Source organism: Aquarana catesbeiana, linkage group LG02 (assembly GCF_042186555.1).
Source record: "Aquarana catesbeiana isolate 2022-GZ linkage group LG02, ASM4218655v1, whole genome shotgun sequence".
NCBI lineage: Eukaryota > Metazoa > Chordata > Amphibia > Anura > Ranidae > Aquarana > Aquarana catesbeiana.
Window position 1 is genome coordinate 705,709,386 of NC_133325.1, and position 20,883 is coordinate 705,730,268.

General features: G+C 39.7%; 1 protein-coding gene across 3 annotated transcripts in view; it reads right to left on the reverse strand.

Annotated features, from left to right (window-relative positions):
* GLRA2 (glycine receptor alpha 2) overlaps positions 1-20,883 on the reverse strand; it is a 275,863-nt gene that overhangs the window by 210,827 nt on the left and 44,153 nt on the right. For all 3 annotated transcript variants that reach the window (XM_073616951.1, XM_073616953.1, XM_073616950.1), the window contains one exon: positions 11,057-11,280. In XM_073616951.1, the coding sequence (XP_073473052.1) occupies positions 11,057-11,280 (224 nt within the window). The remainder of the gene's footprint in view (positions 1-11,056; positions 11,281-20,883) is intronic.

Here is a 20,883-nt window from a genome sequence, read left to right on the forward strand (position 1 = left end):
AACTTGGATAAACTTGCTGGGTGAGAAGATCTGACTTAGGAGCGTGTAACTCTCCTGTTTAATGGCAGCTGCTGGTCTCATTGCAGCATCCTGGTTTGGCTGAACTGTCCACCTACAGGGTGATTGATGTAGACACAGCCTTTGTGTAGAGACCAAATCTGTTTTAAGCCCGCCAAGCCTTAGTGTTACGCTTGTGATAATGTTTGCAACTCATGCTTCAACACATGCTTCAAGCTCCCTATTTGTCAGCCTTGTTCCCATGCCTTGACCTTTACCTTCACCTGACCCCCGCCCTGCCTGCTAGTTTGCATTTCCTTTTTATAGACCTTGGATTGGACTTTGGACTACTCTCTGAACTCTGTCTGCCTTTTAGCCATGGATTTGACCCTGACTACTCTCTGAACGTTGCCTGTCCTGAACCCAGACTCCCATTGGACCACTCTGCCTGTGTGTAATATACAAGTACCTGTTTGCTGTGCTGAGCTTGCACCTATCTCAATGTGGTATGCAGGCACTATAGCATTATGTATAATACCTGGGGGCAACTGAGTATCAGTAGGCCTGCTTGCCTTATGGGAAAGGGAGCTGTTATAGCTGAAGAACACAGAGCCAGCTAAAGGTGCCTGACCACCAATGCTAAGGGTAGGCGTAACACTAACTAACAGTTCTAATTAATATTAGAGGTGCCTAGTAGAGTTGAGGTCAGAGGCAAGTGCAGATCTCTTTAGTACCTTCACACCAAACGAGTCAAGCCATTTTTTCGTGTACCTGGCTTTGTGCACAGGGCACGTTCATGCTTGAACTTTCAAGGTTAGAACACAACTGGCTAAAATGTCTTTGTATGCTGTAAAAATACCAGTATCCTCACTGGAAACACCTGGGTTCAATAATTTAGAGAGATGTCCACATACTTTTGGCTATATAATAGGTGTCATATTCAGGCTTCCACAAAAATTTTGGCCATATAGTGTAGCTTATCCCAGTAACCAATGAGTGGAGAACTTCCAGATCTCCAGAGAAGGGTGGTGGCGGGGGGGGGGGGGGGGGGGGGTTGGGGGAGAAGCTGTTATATTTATATTTCAGTCTGCAAATGATCAAGACATTGTTGATTTTGTCAAGTTGAAATGGATGAGCTGCACACTGATGCCATTACCAATATAAAACCAGCTCCATGATTAAGCTTTTTGCGTGGTGAAACACAGTGGAGTAGAAGATTATATGTTGTGAATCTTTTGTTTATTATATTAAAGATGGTTTTACATCAGTGATGGCATCAGCATGCTACCTGTTCATTTCTGCTTGATAAGTAGAACAGCTGAGTGGAGATCCACTCTTGGGCCTGCACCTGATGGGATCTGGAGGTACAGGGTAAAAGGAAAGTTTGGAGCAGCATAGCTACTATTGATTCCCCAAGATATTTTTGGAAGTGACTTGTAATGAAATAAGCCTAAACTGTACTGTGCAATTACAAACATTGTGAAAGCATCATATGATATGCCAGCAAATCAGAGGCAAAATACACATGCTTAAAGCCCAACTCAAGAAAATTTGAAAATTCTCCCTTGTAGTGGGGCTTTGCCCATGCAGCAAGGGTTGACTATTGTTTAGTCTAGGGGAGAGTAAAAGCACTTTTACTTTCCCAATTATCTGCTCCCCCCCCCCCCCAGGCAGATGGCATTCTCCAATGCTCTGGGAGTGGACTGGCCCTCAGCGTCATCACATCAAACACAATGCTATGGACTATGCATCAGTCTTGATGCTATCAGGACCTTAGACTGCTAAAGCATAGGGAAGAAGATGCTTTGGGGACCAGTAAACGGCATGGAGGAGAAAAGGATCAGGTAAGAAAATCTTTTTATTTATGCCCTCTAGACATAAACAATTAATAAACAATTTTGAATTTTCCCAAAGTTAAGCTTTAAATGTATGGCCTGAATACAACATAGTTATTGCAAGGGATATGACCCCTCACCAATCAGCAAAAGTCTTTGTAATACCATACCTGCCGCTGTCTTTTTTGGATACAGAAAATCTTTTTACAACTATGAGCTATTTTTATTATTTTTGAACCTTTTAAATGGTATAACATTTTCTACATCATACATAGTGTTATATAGTTATATAGTATATATATTTTTGTGAATGGATGATTACTTCAGCTGTGTTAGATACATGTTCCTTCTCAAATTGGGATTTTTAATTAATTAAGGTAAATATGCTGACATGTTTCAGAATGGCTTCATTAGCAAGGAATTTTATAACAGGAATATGATGAAATGTAATGAACATATTGCTGTAGTATGATACAGAATTGTTTAGTACATTTGTTTTTTTATGATATTGCATTATTACTGATCTGCCATAATAAAGAGTATTTTGGGCAGTTTTTAAAAAGTGAAGAAAAGGAAAGCTACTAAGTGACCAACCTGGAGATGACTTTCATTTTCTAACCCCCTCTAGTAGTAAATTATAATTTTCTATATTAAAAAAAATGAAACAAATATATGTGGGGGCAAGCTTATACAAAGGGGTAAACAATATAAAATGCCACTAGAAGAAGCCTATACTTTGGGAAGCACGGAAGGCTTCCATTGCTGACCTTAAAATACTAGTTGCCTGACTATCTCTGATGTACGTGATTAGGTCTGTGCAATCTATAGCAAGAAAGCCAGACAATTAACGTTTTCTGATGGAGAGATCAGTGATGACAGCCTTCATTATGTCTCATTCTGGGTTTATTTAAGCTAAGCTCTACAAAAATATGCATTCTTGCACTTCCTTTTAATAGCCTGTGCAGTTAATTTAAAAAAAAAAAAAAAGGCCCCTGCTCTTGCCAGTTTATATAATTACAGTTACATTATAGCTACATTACATTATATTACATATACAGTTTGAGAATTTAATAGTTTATTCAAGCTTTTAAGGCAGGTGAGATTTTTTTTGTCATATGTACAAAAGCCTTTAGATGTACAGATGTCTCTTTGAGAATAATGGGTGGAGAAATCTGTCATGTGCCATGCTAGGACCTGTCGTTGCTTCTCGTATGATCTACCAGGTAAACTAAAGCAATACATACATACCCATTACAGAGAAAGATTATCCTGTCTGCGCTAGGAGTTTCCAACAAGTTGAAAATGATTTATTAACAATAATGCGTGCTTCTGACAGTTGAAAGAGTTCCTTACCTCCCCATATATTATTCATTCAATAATTAAATCATTATTAGTCCATACCACACTGCTACAGCACATTGTAGTAAAAATTGTAAAGTATTGCAATCTCTGATCAGTTGGGTGATATCCTTCTACTAGCATGTTCTGGGCTCCTGGTGTGGAGGGGGGCTATGATGTATAAGGGGACACTGATTTGAAGGAGGGACTCTGGTGTGTTCTGAAGCATTTATGTTCACCTTCTGACATGCATTTGGAATAGAATTTTAAACTGGATTATGATATGTAATTTATATATAAAATAATCAGATCATTTTAGAGAAAAGGTAACATAGGATCAGGACGTGCCAACACAGGAGCAGAAATAAAGGCAGCTTTGAGACACTCAAAGGCCTTAATGGACTCTGGAGACCAACTCTGTGGGTTACCGTCCTTTCTGGTCATATCAGTCAGGGGCTTGACCAGAGATGAGAAGTTATGAATAAACTTCCGATAATAGTTGGCAAAGCCAAGAAAACGTTGCAGAGGACGTAAACTCACGGGTCGGGGCCACTGTAGGACTGCTGAAAGTTTCTCTGGGTCCATCGAAAAACCAGCAGTGGAAATTACAAAAACCCGGAATTTAATCTGTTCACGATGGGATTCACACTTATCCAATTTACAATAGAAATTGTTCTCTCTTAGTTTCTGAAGCACACGACAGACGTCTGTGTGGTGGCTCTCCAGGGACTTGGAAAATAGGAGTATATTGTTGAGATAAACCTCCACACATAACTGCAACAAATCTCAGAGGACATCGTTAAAAAATTCCTGGAAAACTGCCGGGATGTTACAAAGGCCAAAAGGCATTACGAGGTACTCATAATGGCCTGTTCTGGTATTAAACACAGTTTTCCACTCGTCGCCCACCTTAATCCTCATGAGATTATATGCCCCTCTCAAATTAGGCTTTGTGAAATCCGTTGCTCCCTTGAGGCGGTAAAATAACTCCGTAATCAACGGATTCAGATCAGACCCCCTATAATCGATACAAGGTCTCAGTTCACCATGATTCTTCTTCACAAAGAAGAAACCAGCACCAGCAGGAGACGAGGATTTGTGGATGAAACCTCGAGAAAGTGCGTCTGCAACATACTCCTCCATGGCCTTATCCAACAAGGGTAAAACCGGCCACGAGAGGGTATGGCACCAGGTTGAGGGTCAATTGCGCAATCATATGACCGATGTGGTGGCAAACTACCGGCTTGACCTTTGTCAAAGACATTGCTAAAATCGCAGAACTCCTCTGGCAGGGAGGAGAGTGAAGAGGTGCACAGGACCTTGGATAGCATGTCTTACTGCATTGTGGCGACCAAGAGAGAACTTCAGCACAGAGCCAATCAAAAGATTGGTTGTGCCTCTGTAACCAAGGATAACCAATAACCAGCAGAAACTTAGGTGAGGAAATAACTTAGAATTGGATTATCTCATGGTGAAGAGCCCCTACGGCCATGGACAATGGAACAGTCTCATGAGTCACATGGGCAGGCTGTAGAGGTCTCCCGTCAAACGCCTCAATGGCAAGTGGAGTGTCACGCAGCTGCAGCAGAATCAAGTGCTTCGATACAAAGGCAGCATCAATGAACAGGCCTGCAGCCCCAGAGTCGATTAGAGCTTGAATCTCGATGGACAACTCAGCCCAAGAAAGGGTAACCGAAACCAGGGGCTTATGCTTCAGGATAACTGGGGACAAAACAACGCCACCTAACGTCTGTTCATGACAGGACATCAAGGTTCGGGCGTTCCCTGAACGGGTAGGACAAGACTTCAAAAAGTGACCTGCCTGGCTACAATAAAGGCACAATCTCCCCCTCCTCCTAAGGGTTCTCTCGTCCGCAGAGAGATGCATGAAGCCAAAGTGCATGGGTTCATCTTCACTGACCGACTCAGTACCAGGAGGCATGGGAGGTGAGGGAGGCATGGGTGGGACTGCAAAGCATGGAGACAAATGTACAGGAGGTTTCTGCAAGCGCTCCTTAATAGCGAGTCTTTCTCTGAGTCTGGAGTCAATGAGGATGGCAAACGTGATAAACTTCTCCAGCTCAGTAGGTATATCTCGGGCTGCTATCTCATCCTTGATGGTATCTGAGAGACCATGAGGAAAAAGAAGCCACCAGGGTCTCATTGTTCCACGCAACCTCTGCTGCCAGAGGATGGAATTCAATGGCGTAATCGCCAACAGTTCTCATACTCTGATGGATATGAGGCACTTGGCAGCATAAGCAGAGTGCGCAGGGACATCAAATACACTTTTAAAAGAAGCCTCAAACTCAGGGTAACTCAAGACAACAGGTTTTTGCGTCTCCCATAGAGGGTTTGCCCAGGCCAAGGCTCTCTCAGAAAGCTATCATGAAACCTACTTTGCTTCTATCCATGGGAAACACCTGGGGCAGCATCTCAAAGTATATCTCAACTTGGTTGAGAAACCCTCTGCATTGGACTGGTATCGCCCCCAAATCACTGGGGAAGCGGAGCAGAACCAGACATACCTCTTATAGAGGTAATACTTGAGGCAAGTGCCTGCACAAAGACTGGAGCAGCAGCAGGGACAGCCTGCAACACGGGTTGTACTGGAGCATCCACAGTGGGAGATTCCAGGTGAGCCGTGAGACTCAGGAGCGTTTGTAACGCAAAGGCAAACTGATCCATGCGGTGATCCTACTCATCCAATCTGGAAAAAATATTACCAACAAGTGGATTGACTGCTTCTTCTGAATTCTTGGCCTTTGCCTACTGTCAGAAACCATGAATCAGACTGAGACAGAAGTACAGTTAAATCACACTTGTTTAATAATAATAAAAAAGGTAAACAGAGTAAACGTAGTCAAAACATAGCCAGAGTTCAGGAACTGGAACGGATAGTCAGACAAGACAAAACGTCAGGGAGCCAGAAAACAGCATAGTAGAACAGCAAGCAGGATCTGGAGCCAGAAGGAATGTCAGCCAAGCAAGTCTTTAACAGGAACAGGGGAGAGAGATGTGACCAAGGTGAAGGCGGAGATCATCTGGACTGCACGGCTTGAGTAGGCAGGGTTGATGAACAAGATATCATCAACAGGTGAGTCACAGTGGAGAGATAGGAGCTGGCAATTAGCCGACAGCTGAGCGGCCAGCTCAGAGAAGGAAGGGCTGAGCCCAGCCCTGAGACACTAGTTCTTTCGATCTGGGGACCACAAGGAATTGCCTTAATTTGCAGGGATTTCCTCTCACTTCCTGTTTGGCTGTGGGACAGGAAGTAAAGAGAAATCTACGAAATTGGACACAGATGGCGAAAAAAAAATCTGACAGGGATTATAACCTTCCCTTGCTCTATCCAAAATTGAAAAAAAAAAGTATTACCTATAGTTCTACTTTAACACTGTGCTGTACAATTCTGTATGATGTGCTGCGTGTCTACACCTTCTTATTCTGTATGCTGCCCTGTAGGCTCTGAAACTCACTTTCTGTGCTGTACATTTCACATTGACTTATTCTGTTCACTACAGTATAGGTTCCTTATTCCTCACCATCCTATTCTGTATACTGCACTGTACATACCCTGTTCTACACTGCCTCATTCTGTATATACTGTGCTGTCCATATCCTATTCCACATTGTCTCATTCTGTACTATGCAAGTTATCTCAGATTCTACATATCCACAAACCTTTAAAGCAGTAGTAAACCACCAGAAAAATAAAAAAATGGTGCCCTCTTGCAGGTTTAAGTCATAACGTACTAGTATGCAACGCATACTAGCACATTATGACAGATTTACCTGGACACGGAGCCCTCAAACGCAGCACTGCTATGGCTCCCGTTACTATGCTTCTAAGCTTCCATCTTCACCTGATCTTCCTCCCAGGTTTGCAGATTCCGACTGTATTAATGGCCGGGGCTGTGATGATGGGTATGTCGTCCCTTCAGAGCGCATGCCCCAGTGATGTCACTGGCTGCATATTGTGTGAATATCTCTTAAACAGAAATTTAGGAGATATTCACTGTACTTACAGGCTTACCTGTAGGTACAAGTTAAAAAATGGACTTAACTTCCACTTTAAGCCATACCCAATATTCATCACAATGCAAATATTACCACCTTGAGAGGGGATACAAATTATGATCATGGACACAGCCCACTGCATTTAGAAAACACCCCCGATATACAGTCTTATGTTCGAAAAGAGTCTGCACATGTCTGAGCTGATCTCAATAACTAGCTTTTGGGTATCGTTATTCTGGGGGCCTACTTATAAAGACCTGTAGTTTGCATTCCCCACATATCCCAAGATATTATTGGAAATACCCTATAGTGTGCCATTTACTGCCCCAGCACATTTCGAACAATGCACCTTCACTGGCACATTTTTTTTTGCATATTTATTTTGCTCTCTATGTGTGTTTCGCTGCACTTATTTATTTGTTTTGCTTTTCATGCTGGATGAAGGATGTGGGTCTTCGAGCATACCCTAAAATCTAGGGGGAAGATGGGTGGCCATCAGGTTCCTTCTTCCTTTGCTTTGGGTAGGTCTCAAGTCCTGCTAGATCACTTCAGGCTGGCCCCATTTGCAGGTATAGCTACTGTATGTAAAACATTAAAAATAAGTGCCTATACTGTTTAAAATCCAGTAATACATTGTCCCACCCTGCTCTGCACATACTTAGTTGCTCTTTATTTTTTAGGAATTTTTAGGCACTACTGACGGGCTTAACGTGGAATTAAATCCTCCTATCCTTTACAACCAAGAAAGCTGCTTCTGTTTAATCTGCAACTGCAATGGTGTTGCACATGCGATTAGTTATGACACCAGCCATTTGATTGTTTGACAGTTTGGATGAGGATATAAGCAAATGTGACAGTTAGCAATCCCAGCATTCCAGGAACCATTAAACCAATGGGTTTAGTTCCATTTTAAGATTTACTGCTGGGGCTCTGGTCTTCAGCATAATGGCAGCCTCCAGCAAGAAAAAAAACAAGAGAAATGCTGGAGGCAATTTACAGTACACATTAATTTTGGAAGCAAAATTATTAATGTGGAATGTATGTTCCCTGCTAAAGAACATTATTTTATATTAATTTGTTATGGGTAAGGTTCCCGCTTTAATACTTGGCTTGGGCTGACCATGAGGAGAAGGGTCCGCCGGGTCTTTTGGCTAAGTGGACCTGAGTGTGCCTTGCCCAGTTAGGAGTCTTGCACATTGAGGGGGTTAGGGAAAGGGCCTTCCTTTTCAAGAGGGACTAAAAGACACACCCAAGTGCACTTTTTTTGTTTGTGTTCACATACACTTTTTTGTTCACGTTTGATGGTTAGTTTTGCACACCGCACTGCGGATTCGAAAAAAAAAAAATACAGCAGAACCTTATAAATGTGCAATAGATGCTTCTAATAAAAACATATTATGTCCACCGAGGGTATACAGTGGGGCAAAAAAGTATTTAGTCAGCCACCAGTATGGCTTCCATTTTCTAATTATTGCTCCCACAATTGATTTCTTCACACCAAGCTGCTTGCCTATTGCAGATTCAGTCTTCCCAGCCTGGTGCAGGTCTACAATTTTATTTCTGGTGTTATTCGATGGCTCTTTAGTCTTCACCATAGTGGAGTTTGGAGTGTGACTGTTCAAACAGGTGCCATTCATACAGGTAATGAGTGGAGGACAGAGGAGCCTCTTAAAGAAGAAGATACAGGTCTGTGAGAGCCAGAAATCTTGCTTGTTTGTAGGTGACCAAATACTTATTTTCCACCATAATTTGCAAATAAATTCTTTCAAAAATCAGTCAATGTAATTGTCTGGATTTGTTTCCACATTTTGTCTCTCATAGTTGAGGTATACCTATGATGACAATTACAGGCCTCTCTAATCTTTTTAAGTGGGAGAACTTGCACAATTGGTGGCTGACTAAATACTTTTTTGCCCCATTGTAGTCCCCTTAGTACAGGTTAAAAAATAGAAGCACATGAGGAATAGTCAGATCCTATGAAAATCACAGGCAATATTGTCAAATAAGGTCTGAATCATTCTAGAATTTAAATTGAACAGGTTATTGTTGGTAACATTTTATCAAGGAAAATGGGCTTAAATCAGTAAGAAGACTAGAATAAAAAAAATCCAAATCATAATAAATTTCGGTCTAATGTTCAATGACTCATCAGCATAGCTTTATTTACAAAGGGAAAGCTTACAAGCAGTCTGTCAAACCATTACATTAGATGGAATAGTACTTCTAGCCTAAGTGACATCAAATGTCATTTCGTTGAGAAATAAAAGCCAGTTGGGTGCCATTGTGAAATGAACTGGATAATGCACTTGACATTTTACCAAGTTAAAAATTCTGAAAACTTATGCAAAATGGTGTTCACAGCTGTATATTGGAATGTAACAATGTGCTGACAGACATCATACACAAAAAATTCACATTTCAAAGGAAAGCAAATATATCCTTTACTTCACAAAGCTACAACTTTAAACAGCTGTTAATGGTTAATAATTAGAACACATTCCATTTAAAATGTTTACTTTTCTATCGAATCAAGGGAGGACTAGGCTGACAGGCAGGTGTACATTTACCCCTCTTTTTATTACTAATAAGATATGTTGGGTTGATGGAGATACCTAACCATTCAGACACTGATCACAGTGGGGAAAATTTATTAAAACTAGAGCATACAGAATTTGGTGCAGCCGTGCATAGTAACCAATCAACTTCTAACTTTGGCTTGTTCAATTAAGCTTTGGCAATAAAACTTAGTAGCTGATTGGTTACTATGCACAGGTGCACTGCATTCTGTGTTATCCAGTTTTAGTAAATCTTCCCCACAGTGACCAGCAGTCAGTGGCAGATGCTGGTTATTGTACAGCTACATGCTCCATGTTGAGACCTGTGATTACAGAGTCTAGCGTAGAAAGGTCTATCAACACTAACTTCTTTTGAGATGACATATGGCTGACTAGCCCTTTGGTGTGTGTCTAAATCTGTGATAGGGATGGATGAGTTCTGAACAAGCAGCCAAAGCACTTTTAAACAAGCCCTCATTTATCTATATATCTACAAACATTTTGGAGTAACTCTTTTTTTAAATCAAGAACAAACTTAGCTGTTTTTCTAAGGGAGCAGATCTTGACAGCCTGACAGCCCTCTAATGCAAACAAACAGCCGATGTTTCTAATCTGTAAAAAAGCAACTGAAGTTTATAGTCTTTGTTGTGATCTTTGAGGATGAATAATTTTACATTAAAAGTAGCTAGAGAAGTGAGAGAGGACTTGTTGTAAAGCTCTTTTACTATGTGTTAAAAAATCTAAATGTATCTCTAATGTCTCTGCACATGTGTACTTTGGGTTCTGCCTAAACCTTATTTCATCATTTATTCAGTATTGTCAAGGATTGTAACTTGTTAATTTCAAATATTAGTATTTAATATCCTTTATTATAATTTATACAGTTTTAATAATTTGTTTTATTCAGTTATCAAGATAACTGAAATGAACTGGAGTAGTATTATAATGTATTATTACACTTGCCACATAGTATAATGGCTGCTTGTTTGCTGCCCAATACTGCCATGATTTTCCAGTTGTTGGCCAGATACTGTATTGCAAGGATTGACCTTTTTTAACCAATGTAATATAACAACTGCCTGCTTGTTACCCACATATTGTCATATTTTCCCAGTTGTTACCAAGTATCTATAGATGACTCATGACAGCAGGTAACATTTTAAAAATTAGATGTGGGTAACAGGACACAGCAAGGTAAAAAACTGAGATGAGTAATTAAAATAGATATGTAGAAAAACAAAGAGTAAACAGGGTAGGAACTATACACAGGAAACCCACATTACCACCCAGCTAACCCAATAAACATTTTACCTGATGCTGTACAGGACATTTCCATTTTTGAAAATTCTCAACAGTTTGTTGTCTGTTGTGACATCATGGAAGTTTGCCCCCTTTTCATTAGCAAAGAACAAATCTGGTTTCCAAATTGAATCCAACATAGAAGGATCCAAATCTAAGGAGTCATCTGGGTATTCACTGTAGGACAGTCTAGGGTCATTCCACTGCTGCCGCAAAAAAATGTTCACTCTGTAATCCTAGAAAAGTTGTAAATAACAAGTTAATATCATGGCTGAGACTTGGTTACATGTTGCACTTTAAACTCTTAACTGCCAGTAACCCCTGCACTGCAATAGGATATACATGTAAGTGCCTCTGGAAGTAAAGTTTTTCCATATGGAACGTTAATGGAAGATGTTGGATACTCTTTCAGGGATAACCTCTTCAAGACTATGTATGGTCCACAAAACAAATGTTTAGACTTTCAAGTAAAACTTATAATCCTACCAAGGTAATGGAACATTACCACGTATGGCAATGTATAGTACTGGTAATAAGCAGTATATCATTCTTATCACAGCTGCAAATGTTCTTGAACTAACCTCCACAAACCTCATTTTACCTTAACTAGGGTTTAAAAAAAAATAGATATCTCTTGTTTGTGACTTATTTGTGTAAGAACACAGGTACTCATCCCCGTGTTTTGACTGAACTATATGCAGCACTTACTGTTGAAATTGGGTATTCCAACAAGACCACAAAATACAATGAGTGTATATAGTAACTTTTTATATGGTTGGAATAATACACCAAGCAAACTATACAGCAGCAAATTGATGGTCCTTCTGCTGATTTATGGCTGGACTGGAGTTTTTAGGGTGACTGGTTTGAAAATTTAGTAAACTACAGTTTCAAGTAAGAATGTTGTATGATAGTGAGATATAGCGTTGATATGGTAGCGTTGGTATGGTATTATACATCGAATTACCACAACACACAATCTATTTTTGATGGTCATCAGCTCTTTAGAGTGAAACTGCTATATATCCCTTGTTTACTTGTTACAAGTATATGTGTGTAATTAATTGATCAGTATACCGTTTATAGTATACTTGGCAAGACATATATTAGTAATTCCACAGTTAGCTGGAATAATCTCCTTATATCATACGTCCTTCTTAAAAGCTCTTGTATGTGATAGCAGGACCTTTTGAAAGCTGTTGTTTTTAGCGCTCAGCAGCCTGAAGCCTAATAAATCACAGATGCTATTTCTAAAAGAGGATTTTTATAGTCATGGGGGGGGGGGGGGGGGCACAGAAGCCAATCAGCTTCCAGCCAGGTTTAGTTGTCAAAGCTTAATTGAACAAGCCAAAGTTAGATGTTGATTGGCTACCATGCACAGCTGCACCAGATTCTGAGTGCTCCAGTTTTAGTAAATCTCTCCTCTATAATTCACCAGCAGAGGACATTGCAGGAGAAACATCTTTAGGTTTAGGTTTGGGTTTGGGTTTAAACAAAGAGCAATAGATAGTAGGATCAAGAAAAAAAATAAATACCAGGTAAACTAGAAGAGATAAAGGGCACATATACATTTGTGTTGCAAGCAGTTAGTCACCATGCATTTACATTTAAAATGTGGCTGCCAGTGTGACTGCATTTACCTCACTCCTGAACCACATTTAATTAGTTTCAATAAGAACCACATTCCCGGCGCACATTTACATGGCTGAAAACTAGACCTCAAGAAAATGTGACAAGAGACATCGAGTAAGATGTTTGCATTTCCGACTGCAAGATTGCACATTCAGCAAATGGTCAACCTTAAAAATTACCCTTATAATTAAACAGATGCAGACAGCATATTAATTAGTGGTCACTGTATAATAAATACTTTGCACACTAGCAACTCACATTTGTATGCCCTAAAGACATGGCTTTAAAGCATTGGAGGATTATCCTTCTAGTGACAACCCAACATTTTTGGATTTCCTTTGCTTTCTTTCTTGGTGACAATGATCACCAGGACAAACATAATGGCACAGCAGAGACTCAGACAGCAAGAAACCTTGATAAAGAATCTAGCCCTTCCCTACTATCTAAAACTAAAAAATATATATATGCACACACAGTCCATTATCTAATTATGTGTTTGGCAAAATCCTGTATTTTTTTAATTCTTCTGCACATGGTTGATTACGTAAAGTAAGCTATTTATTTTTCATGCTATTTTTTTAAGCTAAGAGAACATTAACATTATCCAATTTATTAGTAAATTAATCACTATGATTTTGGGTTTAGAACCAGGAATTTTTGGAACAATTTATGAAAGTTCTAAAAAGACAATGTATTATCTACCCGCATCTCTCCAATCCCATTCTATCATGTATGAGTGTCTAATGACCCCTTAGGCAGGAAAAAAAATCTATTAATAATATAGATACAGCAGTAAAACACTATTTTTTAATATTTGTGTAGTGGACCATAATACATAGTTTTATAATATAATAATATTATAAATATTATATAATTTTATAATAAATATATTATAATAATCTAGACTGTTCTAAGGTAAGGTCAAAATACATAAAATAAATAAAGTCTTTCAATACTCTAGGAATTAATGTTTCTGTCCTCACAGTGAAATTTATTTTATGTTTTAAATGAAGATAAGATAAAAAATAACTATTTTGTTTCTTTTTTTTTTTAAATCATGAAGAGTATTGCCCTCTTTTCACAATGTGAATATAGTTTTCATTAACACTGACACTGCATGTGCAAAAATGCCAAGGCACAACAGTTTGCATTCCAGCAATGCACAACAAACAACCATAATTAATCTGATATGAACAAATTATGCATTGCGGTTTTGGGAACAATAGTGTTGCAATGAGTTGATGGATTTTTAAATGCCCTCCATATGCCATATGATATGTAGATCAGTGAATAATAGACACCATTATCCTAGTAATGCCACAACAGTTTAGTCAAAGCACTGTATCCTTTTTCCCTGATCCTAAGCTTGAAGAGTGCAGGCTTCTGTGCTCTCTGCGCCAGATTGAGGATTCCTCATTGTCTATCTTCCAAATGATTGTTGTGACCATATGGGATTGCTGGCTTGGAGTATCTTGCTATTTGGATAAATAGGCTGTTTTTCTTCTTTTTTTTTTAATGGCCTAAAATTTCTAGTAAACTAAATGCAAAGTTAAAATACATAAATAGGAACTGTTTTACCTGCCAGAAGGTTTGTAGACATAGCAATAAATAGTTCATTAAATGATAAATAAAAAGCATTTTTTTCCTGTAATATTTTTCTGTATATTTCTGTAATATTTGCCTTCACCCCAGAGATGTCCCATGCAGTGCTTTTTTTACTATTATATTTCCTCAGTATGTCACAGTACATGTTGGCATTCATGGTTCCCTCAATGAACTGTAGCTCCCCAGTGCCGGCAGCACTCATGCAGCCCCAGACCATGACACTCCCACCACCATGCTTGACCGTAGGCAAGACACACTTGTCTTTGTAGTCCTCACCTGGTTGACACCATCTGAACCAAATAGGTTTATCTTGGTCTCATCAGACCACAGGACATGGTTCCAGTAATCCATGTCTGCTTGTCAGCAGCAAACTGTTTGTGGGCTTTCTTGTGAATCATCTTTAAAAGGGGTTCCTTCTGGGACTTGCTACAATGTAAAGTAGTGAGTGTATAGCTTGTATAATAGTGTAAATTTTCTTTCTCCCCCAAATAACTCAACACACAGCCATTAATGTCTAAATCGCTGGCAACAAAAGTGAGTACTCCCCTAAGTGAAAATGTCCAAATTGGGCTCAATTAGCCATTTTCCCTCCCCGGTGTCATGTGACTCGTTAGTGTTACAGGGGTCTCAGGTGTGAATGGGGAGCAGGTGTGTTAAATTGGGTGTGATCGCTCTCACTCTCTCATACTGGTCACTGGAAGTTCAACATGGCACCTCATGGCAAAGAATTGTTGCGCTACATAAAGATGGCCTAGGCTATAAGAAGATTGGCAAGACCCTGAAACTGAGCTGCAGCACAGTGGCCAAGACCATACAGCAGTTTAATGGGACAGGTTCCACTCAGAACAGGTCTCGCCATGGTCGACCAAAGAAGTTGAGTGCACGTGCTCAGCGTCAAATCCAGAGATTGTCTTTGGGAAATAGACGTATGAGTGCTGCCAGCATTGCTGCAGAGGTTGAAGGGGTGGGGGGCCAGCCTGTCAGTGCTCAGACCGTATGCCGCACACTGCATCAAATTGGTCTGCATGGCTGTCATCCCAGAAGGAAGCCTTATTTGGTTCAGATGGTGTCAAGCATGTGTGGTGGCAACCAGGTGAGGAGTACAAAGATGAGTGTGTCTTGCCTACAGTCAATCATTGTGTTGGGTGTGTCATGGTCTGGGGCTGCATGAGTGCTGCCGGCACTGGGGAGCTACAGTTCATTGAGGGAACCATGAATGCCAACATGTTCTGTGACATACTGAAGCAGAGCATGATCCCCTCCCTTCAGGGACTGGGCTGCAGAGCAGTATTTCAACATGATAACGACCCCAAACACACCTCCAAGATGACCACTGCCTTGCTAAAGAAGCTGAGGGTAAAGGTGATGGGCTGGCCAAGCATGTCTCCAGACCTAAACCCTATTGAGCATCTGTGGGGCATCCTCAAACGGAAGGTGGAGGAGCACAAGGTCTCTAACATCCACCAACTCCATGATGTCATCATGGAGGAGTGGAAGAGGACTCCAGTGGCAACCTGTGAAGCTCTGGTGAACTCCATGCCCAAGAGTGTTAAGGCAGTGCTGGAAAATAATGGTGACCACACAAAATATTGCCACTTTGGGCCCAATTTGGACATTTTCACTTGGGGGTGTACTCACTTTTGTTGCCAGCGGTTTAGACATTAATGACTGTGTGTTGAGTTATTTTGAGGGGACAGCAAATTTACACTGTTATACAAGCTGTACACTCACTACTTTACATTGTAGCAAAGTGTCATTTCTTCAGTGTTGTCACATGAAAAGATATAATAAATTATTTACAAAAATGTGAGGGGTGTACTCACTTTTGTGAGATACTGTATGTTATGAGTGTTAATAAATTATTTAATTAATTAATTAAATAATTAGTTATACCTTGTTTGGAATTGAGATAATAAATTAAATATTTATTTATAACTATACTAAAGGACCACGGCCTATTTAATCCACAGGTTTGAGTCAAGTGTGATTATTTTAATGATTAATAAGTTCTGCCTACGATCCCATTCCAATTTCATAACAAGTCTACAATGCTAAACTTCCCCCTCCCCCTACCTTCTGATATCATAGATTTACAAATGTATGGATTTAGTTTTATTGCATATTTTTAAAGCATGAATTTGTATCGCATGGATTGTTGAAAAATGTAATTGAAGTCTCAGATGTAATTTCAAAGTCTGTTTAGTGTGTGGTACTTGAATTCTTGTTTTTGTCTTCCTGTGCGTAAAGCGACAATAATTAGATTGTCTGTCACCCTGCACAGAGCCATTTTTAGACAGGAAGTGCACGGGGAAACCTGTAATCAGAACCGCATTCTGATATATTTTTTGCACAGTGTTGGCAAAACTATATTACAAATGCTGCTCGGAGGTGAAGCAAAATTAAATCTATTTACTAGATTCTTCAGTGGCTTGTTTTGTACAGGTATAGATAGGGCCCAAATTGAAAGAGGGAAAGAGATCATTGGTAGACAATCAGGTGTGAGGAATTTAAAAATTCTTACAAATAATATATTTGCCTTCTCCCTGCCTGTCAGTGCTTGTGTACACTGAGCTATGCATGCACATGCACGGGAGTGACATCATCAAAGACCAGCCAACCAAGCAACCAGAGAGTCAGAACCCAGAAGGAAGATTGGGAGAAGATGGCAATATATGTAAGTCTGCCATAATGTGCTAATATGCATACTAGACAATTGTGGCTAAAAGCTCCTGGGGTCCCCCCAAAAATAAGTAAAATTTAAAAAAATCCTCTTTTTTTTTTGCGGGCGGCACAGTGGCAAAGTGGTTAGCACTTCTGCCTAGCAGCAATAGGGTTGTTGGTTCAAATACCAACCAGGGCACTATCTCCTTGGAGCTTGCATGTTCTCCCTGTGCCTGCGTAGGTTTCCTCCCACATTCCAAAGACATGCTGGTAGGTTAATTGGCTCCTGTCTAAATTAGCCCTAGTATGTGTATGAAGGTGAGTTAGGGATCTTAGACTGTAAGCTCCTTGACTTATGTGAATGTATAGTAAATATGTATAAAGCACCGTGTAAATTGACAGCACTATATAAGTACCTATAATAACAGAGAAAGTGGTGTTATTCCCCTGGCTGCACTATTTATGGGGGCTGTGTAAATGTCATGACTGGATTAATACAATTGCAAATCTTTCGGCAGGTGAAACAACTTCATTAAACGTATTTAATATATATATAGATAGTAATACAAATGTATTGTGCTAAGCATGTGATAAGAGAAAAAATAATCTGAATTCATGAAGTGTTGAAAATAGCAAACACAAATGATGAAAGTGTCCTCAAGAAAGAGGGATTGATTCCACCTTTCTAGGAAAGTCAGAAAATGCCTTAGGCACTATGGGCTGATAGCCAAGCCTCCGATAGACAACCTCCTTAGTCTGGAATGTTGCTGTTTCACCCGATTCCCTCAATAGGTTCCCAATCACAGGATTACATGAACATTTATAGGGGGAAAGAAATCCTTAGTATGTACTGGCAAAGTTTATATTTTATTAATAAAAGGTGTAAAACTCACAATTCTCAAGTAAAATAATGGCACAAAAGAACGAGTGATCCAGCAAGTAAACAGCATTCAGACATCTGAGGCATGAAGATGTAAGGTGTGCCAAAACGCATAGGGGGTGGCTCCCATATTGTTTTGTGCCATTATATAAAAAAAATGAAAATTTTATTAAAAAATTTACTGAAATATAGCGCTGTATAAAACATCCATTACAAGGCTAATGAGGTGAAAATCCTGAATCAAAGAATGCAATGATGTCACAGACACGAGCCCCATCCAACGCGTTTCATCATAATTGACATTGTCTGGGGTGTAGGAGCTGTGTACCGTCATTGTGTTTATATATATCATAACATCCAATGGAAATTGTCCCTTCAATGCTTCAATAATGTAAATAACGATCTGGCTATCGATGTGCAAAATAGACATCAAAGATTACGCCGGGTGTGCGTTTCAAGCCTCGCTTTCAGTTCCTGATATACACAATAGCCATCTAAGATGGTGTCGGGCATGCGTTTCAAGCATCACTCTGAGGGCCAACATCACACATGGTGTCTGCTTCAAAAATCGATCTGGATGCCCCTACGACCAGCGGGGGTATATAATCCAAGCCTCGCTTTGAGCCTAGCTCCAGTAATAGAGCCGGCATCTACGATAGGCAATAATATAAAAATGATTGAAGTATTGAACAGACGATTTCCATTGGATGACTGTTATGGTATATATAAACGCAATGACTGGACACAGCTCCTACACCCCGTTAATATCAATTATGGAGAAATGCGTCGGTTGGAGCTTGTGTCTGTGACGTCATTGCAATCTTTGATTCAGGATTTTCTCCTCATTACCCTTGGGAAGGATGTTTTATTCAGCCCTGTATTTCACCAGACTATTGTAAGCCTTTAGTACATTTTTAATACAAATTTAGTGATAGTTTTACACTGTGTGTGGATGCTTGGAGTTCCTTTACATATATTCAGGAGATGGGAGGTTGACCCGTGAGTGCGGTGACCGTCTACAATAGCTCTATCCTGGAGTGCTGGGAGATCTGCAAATAGCCCTTACGGTCGGATTGAGTCACTCTGGGAGTGATTGGAAATTACAAACAGGTCTATCGACTCAATACCAATGGTATATCAGTCCACTTGCTCTTGTAAGCATGTTGGCTATACATTTGGTGATGGATCACTAATTAGCTTTGGAGTACTATATATATATATATAAATATATATATATATATATATATATATATATATATATATATATATATATATATATATATATATATGAAAAAATTCACCTATTAACCTTTCCTGGACTCACTTTGTATGGTGGTTTGTCATGATAATTGATTCACATGACCATTGAACTTGCATTTTTGACACATTGGACTACCTCATTTATTTTTATATAGGTGTTTATTTACTTTATTTTTATACTCACATATCATTCAATGTTACCTTGATTGATCGTTCAATATCTATATATGTACCATTGTGTTGTTATTTTTTAGCGCTGTCCCATGGTTTAAGTACTTTCATTGGGTAGGCTTATTGTACAGAACATGTACAGGCACTCCACTCAAAAAGCTCTCTCTAACATGTTTCACCCTCCCCTCGTACTGGGGCCTAATTGTAGAATACGTTCTTGGTTTGTGTGGCATGGGAAGTATGGCTCCTGAAGTGGACACTTACGTAATGGAGATAAGAACCCTGGCAGTCTTGTCAATGGCTTCATTTTTGTGAGTAGTCATGTGGGGGTATTTTACTAAAACTGGAGAGTGCAAAATCTGGTGCATGTCTGCATAGAAACCAATCAACTTCCAGGTTTTATTGCCAAAGCTTAATTGAACAAGCTGAGGTTAGAAGATGATTGGCTACCATGCACAGCTGCACTCAGATTCTGAGTCCACCAGTTTTAGTAAATCTCCCCCACAATGTTTTAAATTTTATCCAGGGTGCCACCATTATAAATCCTGTGCTATGGCACAATGCAAAACTAAGGGTTCATGACAACTGTGTATTGCTTTCTACTCTAGAGTTTAACATTTAAATAAAAGGAATTCAATTCTTAAGTTTTTATTGGTGACTATTTAGTAAGGGTAGCATAATGAAATGTGCCTTCTGACTGCTCTGCAACACTGTGATCTCCCTTCATATATGACAAATCCACTTTAAAGTGTAGCTAAAACCAAAACGTTTTAAAAAATTGGATAGAGTATAAATAGTTCTATCTGTGTTCCATTCGGGAGAATTAGCTTTACTTCTGGTTTTATAAACACAAGAAAACATCAGAGGTAATCTCTCTAAAGGAAGAGAAACAAGTGTCCCTATTGGAAGATTTGCCCGCTGTTCTTATTCTGATAGCACCTCATAATTTTCTGAGTCACCAATACAAAAAGAGTTGGTGAATCTCACCAGTGGGGACACAGACAGTAATAAAAAGAGAGGCTTCAAACCTTCCCTACTTTACCTAAAACTAAAAAGTGGAAATCTTCCTAACTGTCTAAGATGGGTTTTCCTTCACATTAGAGCGATAGCCTTTCACTTTCTCTTGTGTCTACGGGAAATAAATGTAGTTCTTCTGAATGGGACACATATAGCAAAACAAATACAACTGACAAGAGTTCTAGACCAACACAAAATAGCAAGCAATTGTGCTGCAAGTTTGAAAATGGCTTGCTAAGCTATTGCTAGACTTGCCAGGCTTAACAAATATGTTGCATAATTGCAGCAAGTCCGCATTGCGTGACTCCAGATCAACTTTCTTTGCAAACATTCTGCAAGTCTGCTGCAAGTTCTGGTTCAGTTATGTTGTGCAATAGTCATCCCACCACAGGGGTCACTGTGGCTGAATTTTCCTGCTGTAGACTTGCAGATCTCTTGCTGTAGACTCGCCACTGCAACTTTGCTCTTGCTAGAGACTTGCCAAGCAAATTGCTACAAATTGGAAAATGGCAACTAGAACTTGTGCTTCAAGTGCTCTGCAAGTGTACGGCTTGCCAGTGAAAACGTGCAGCAAGATAACAGACTTACAATTCAACACTGTCAAATTTGTAGC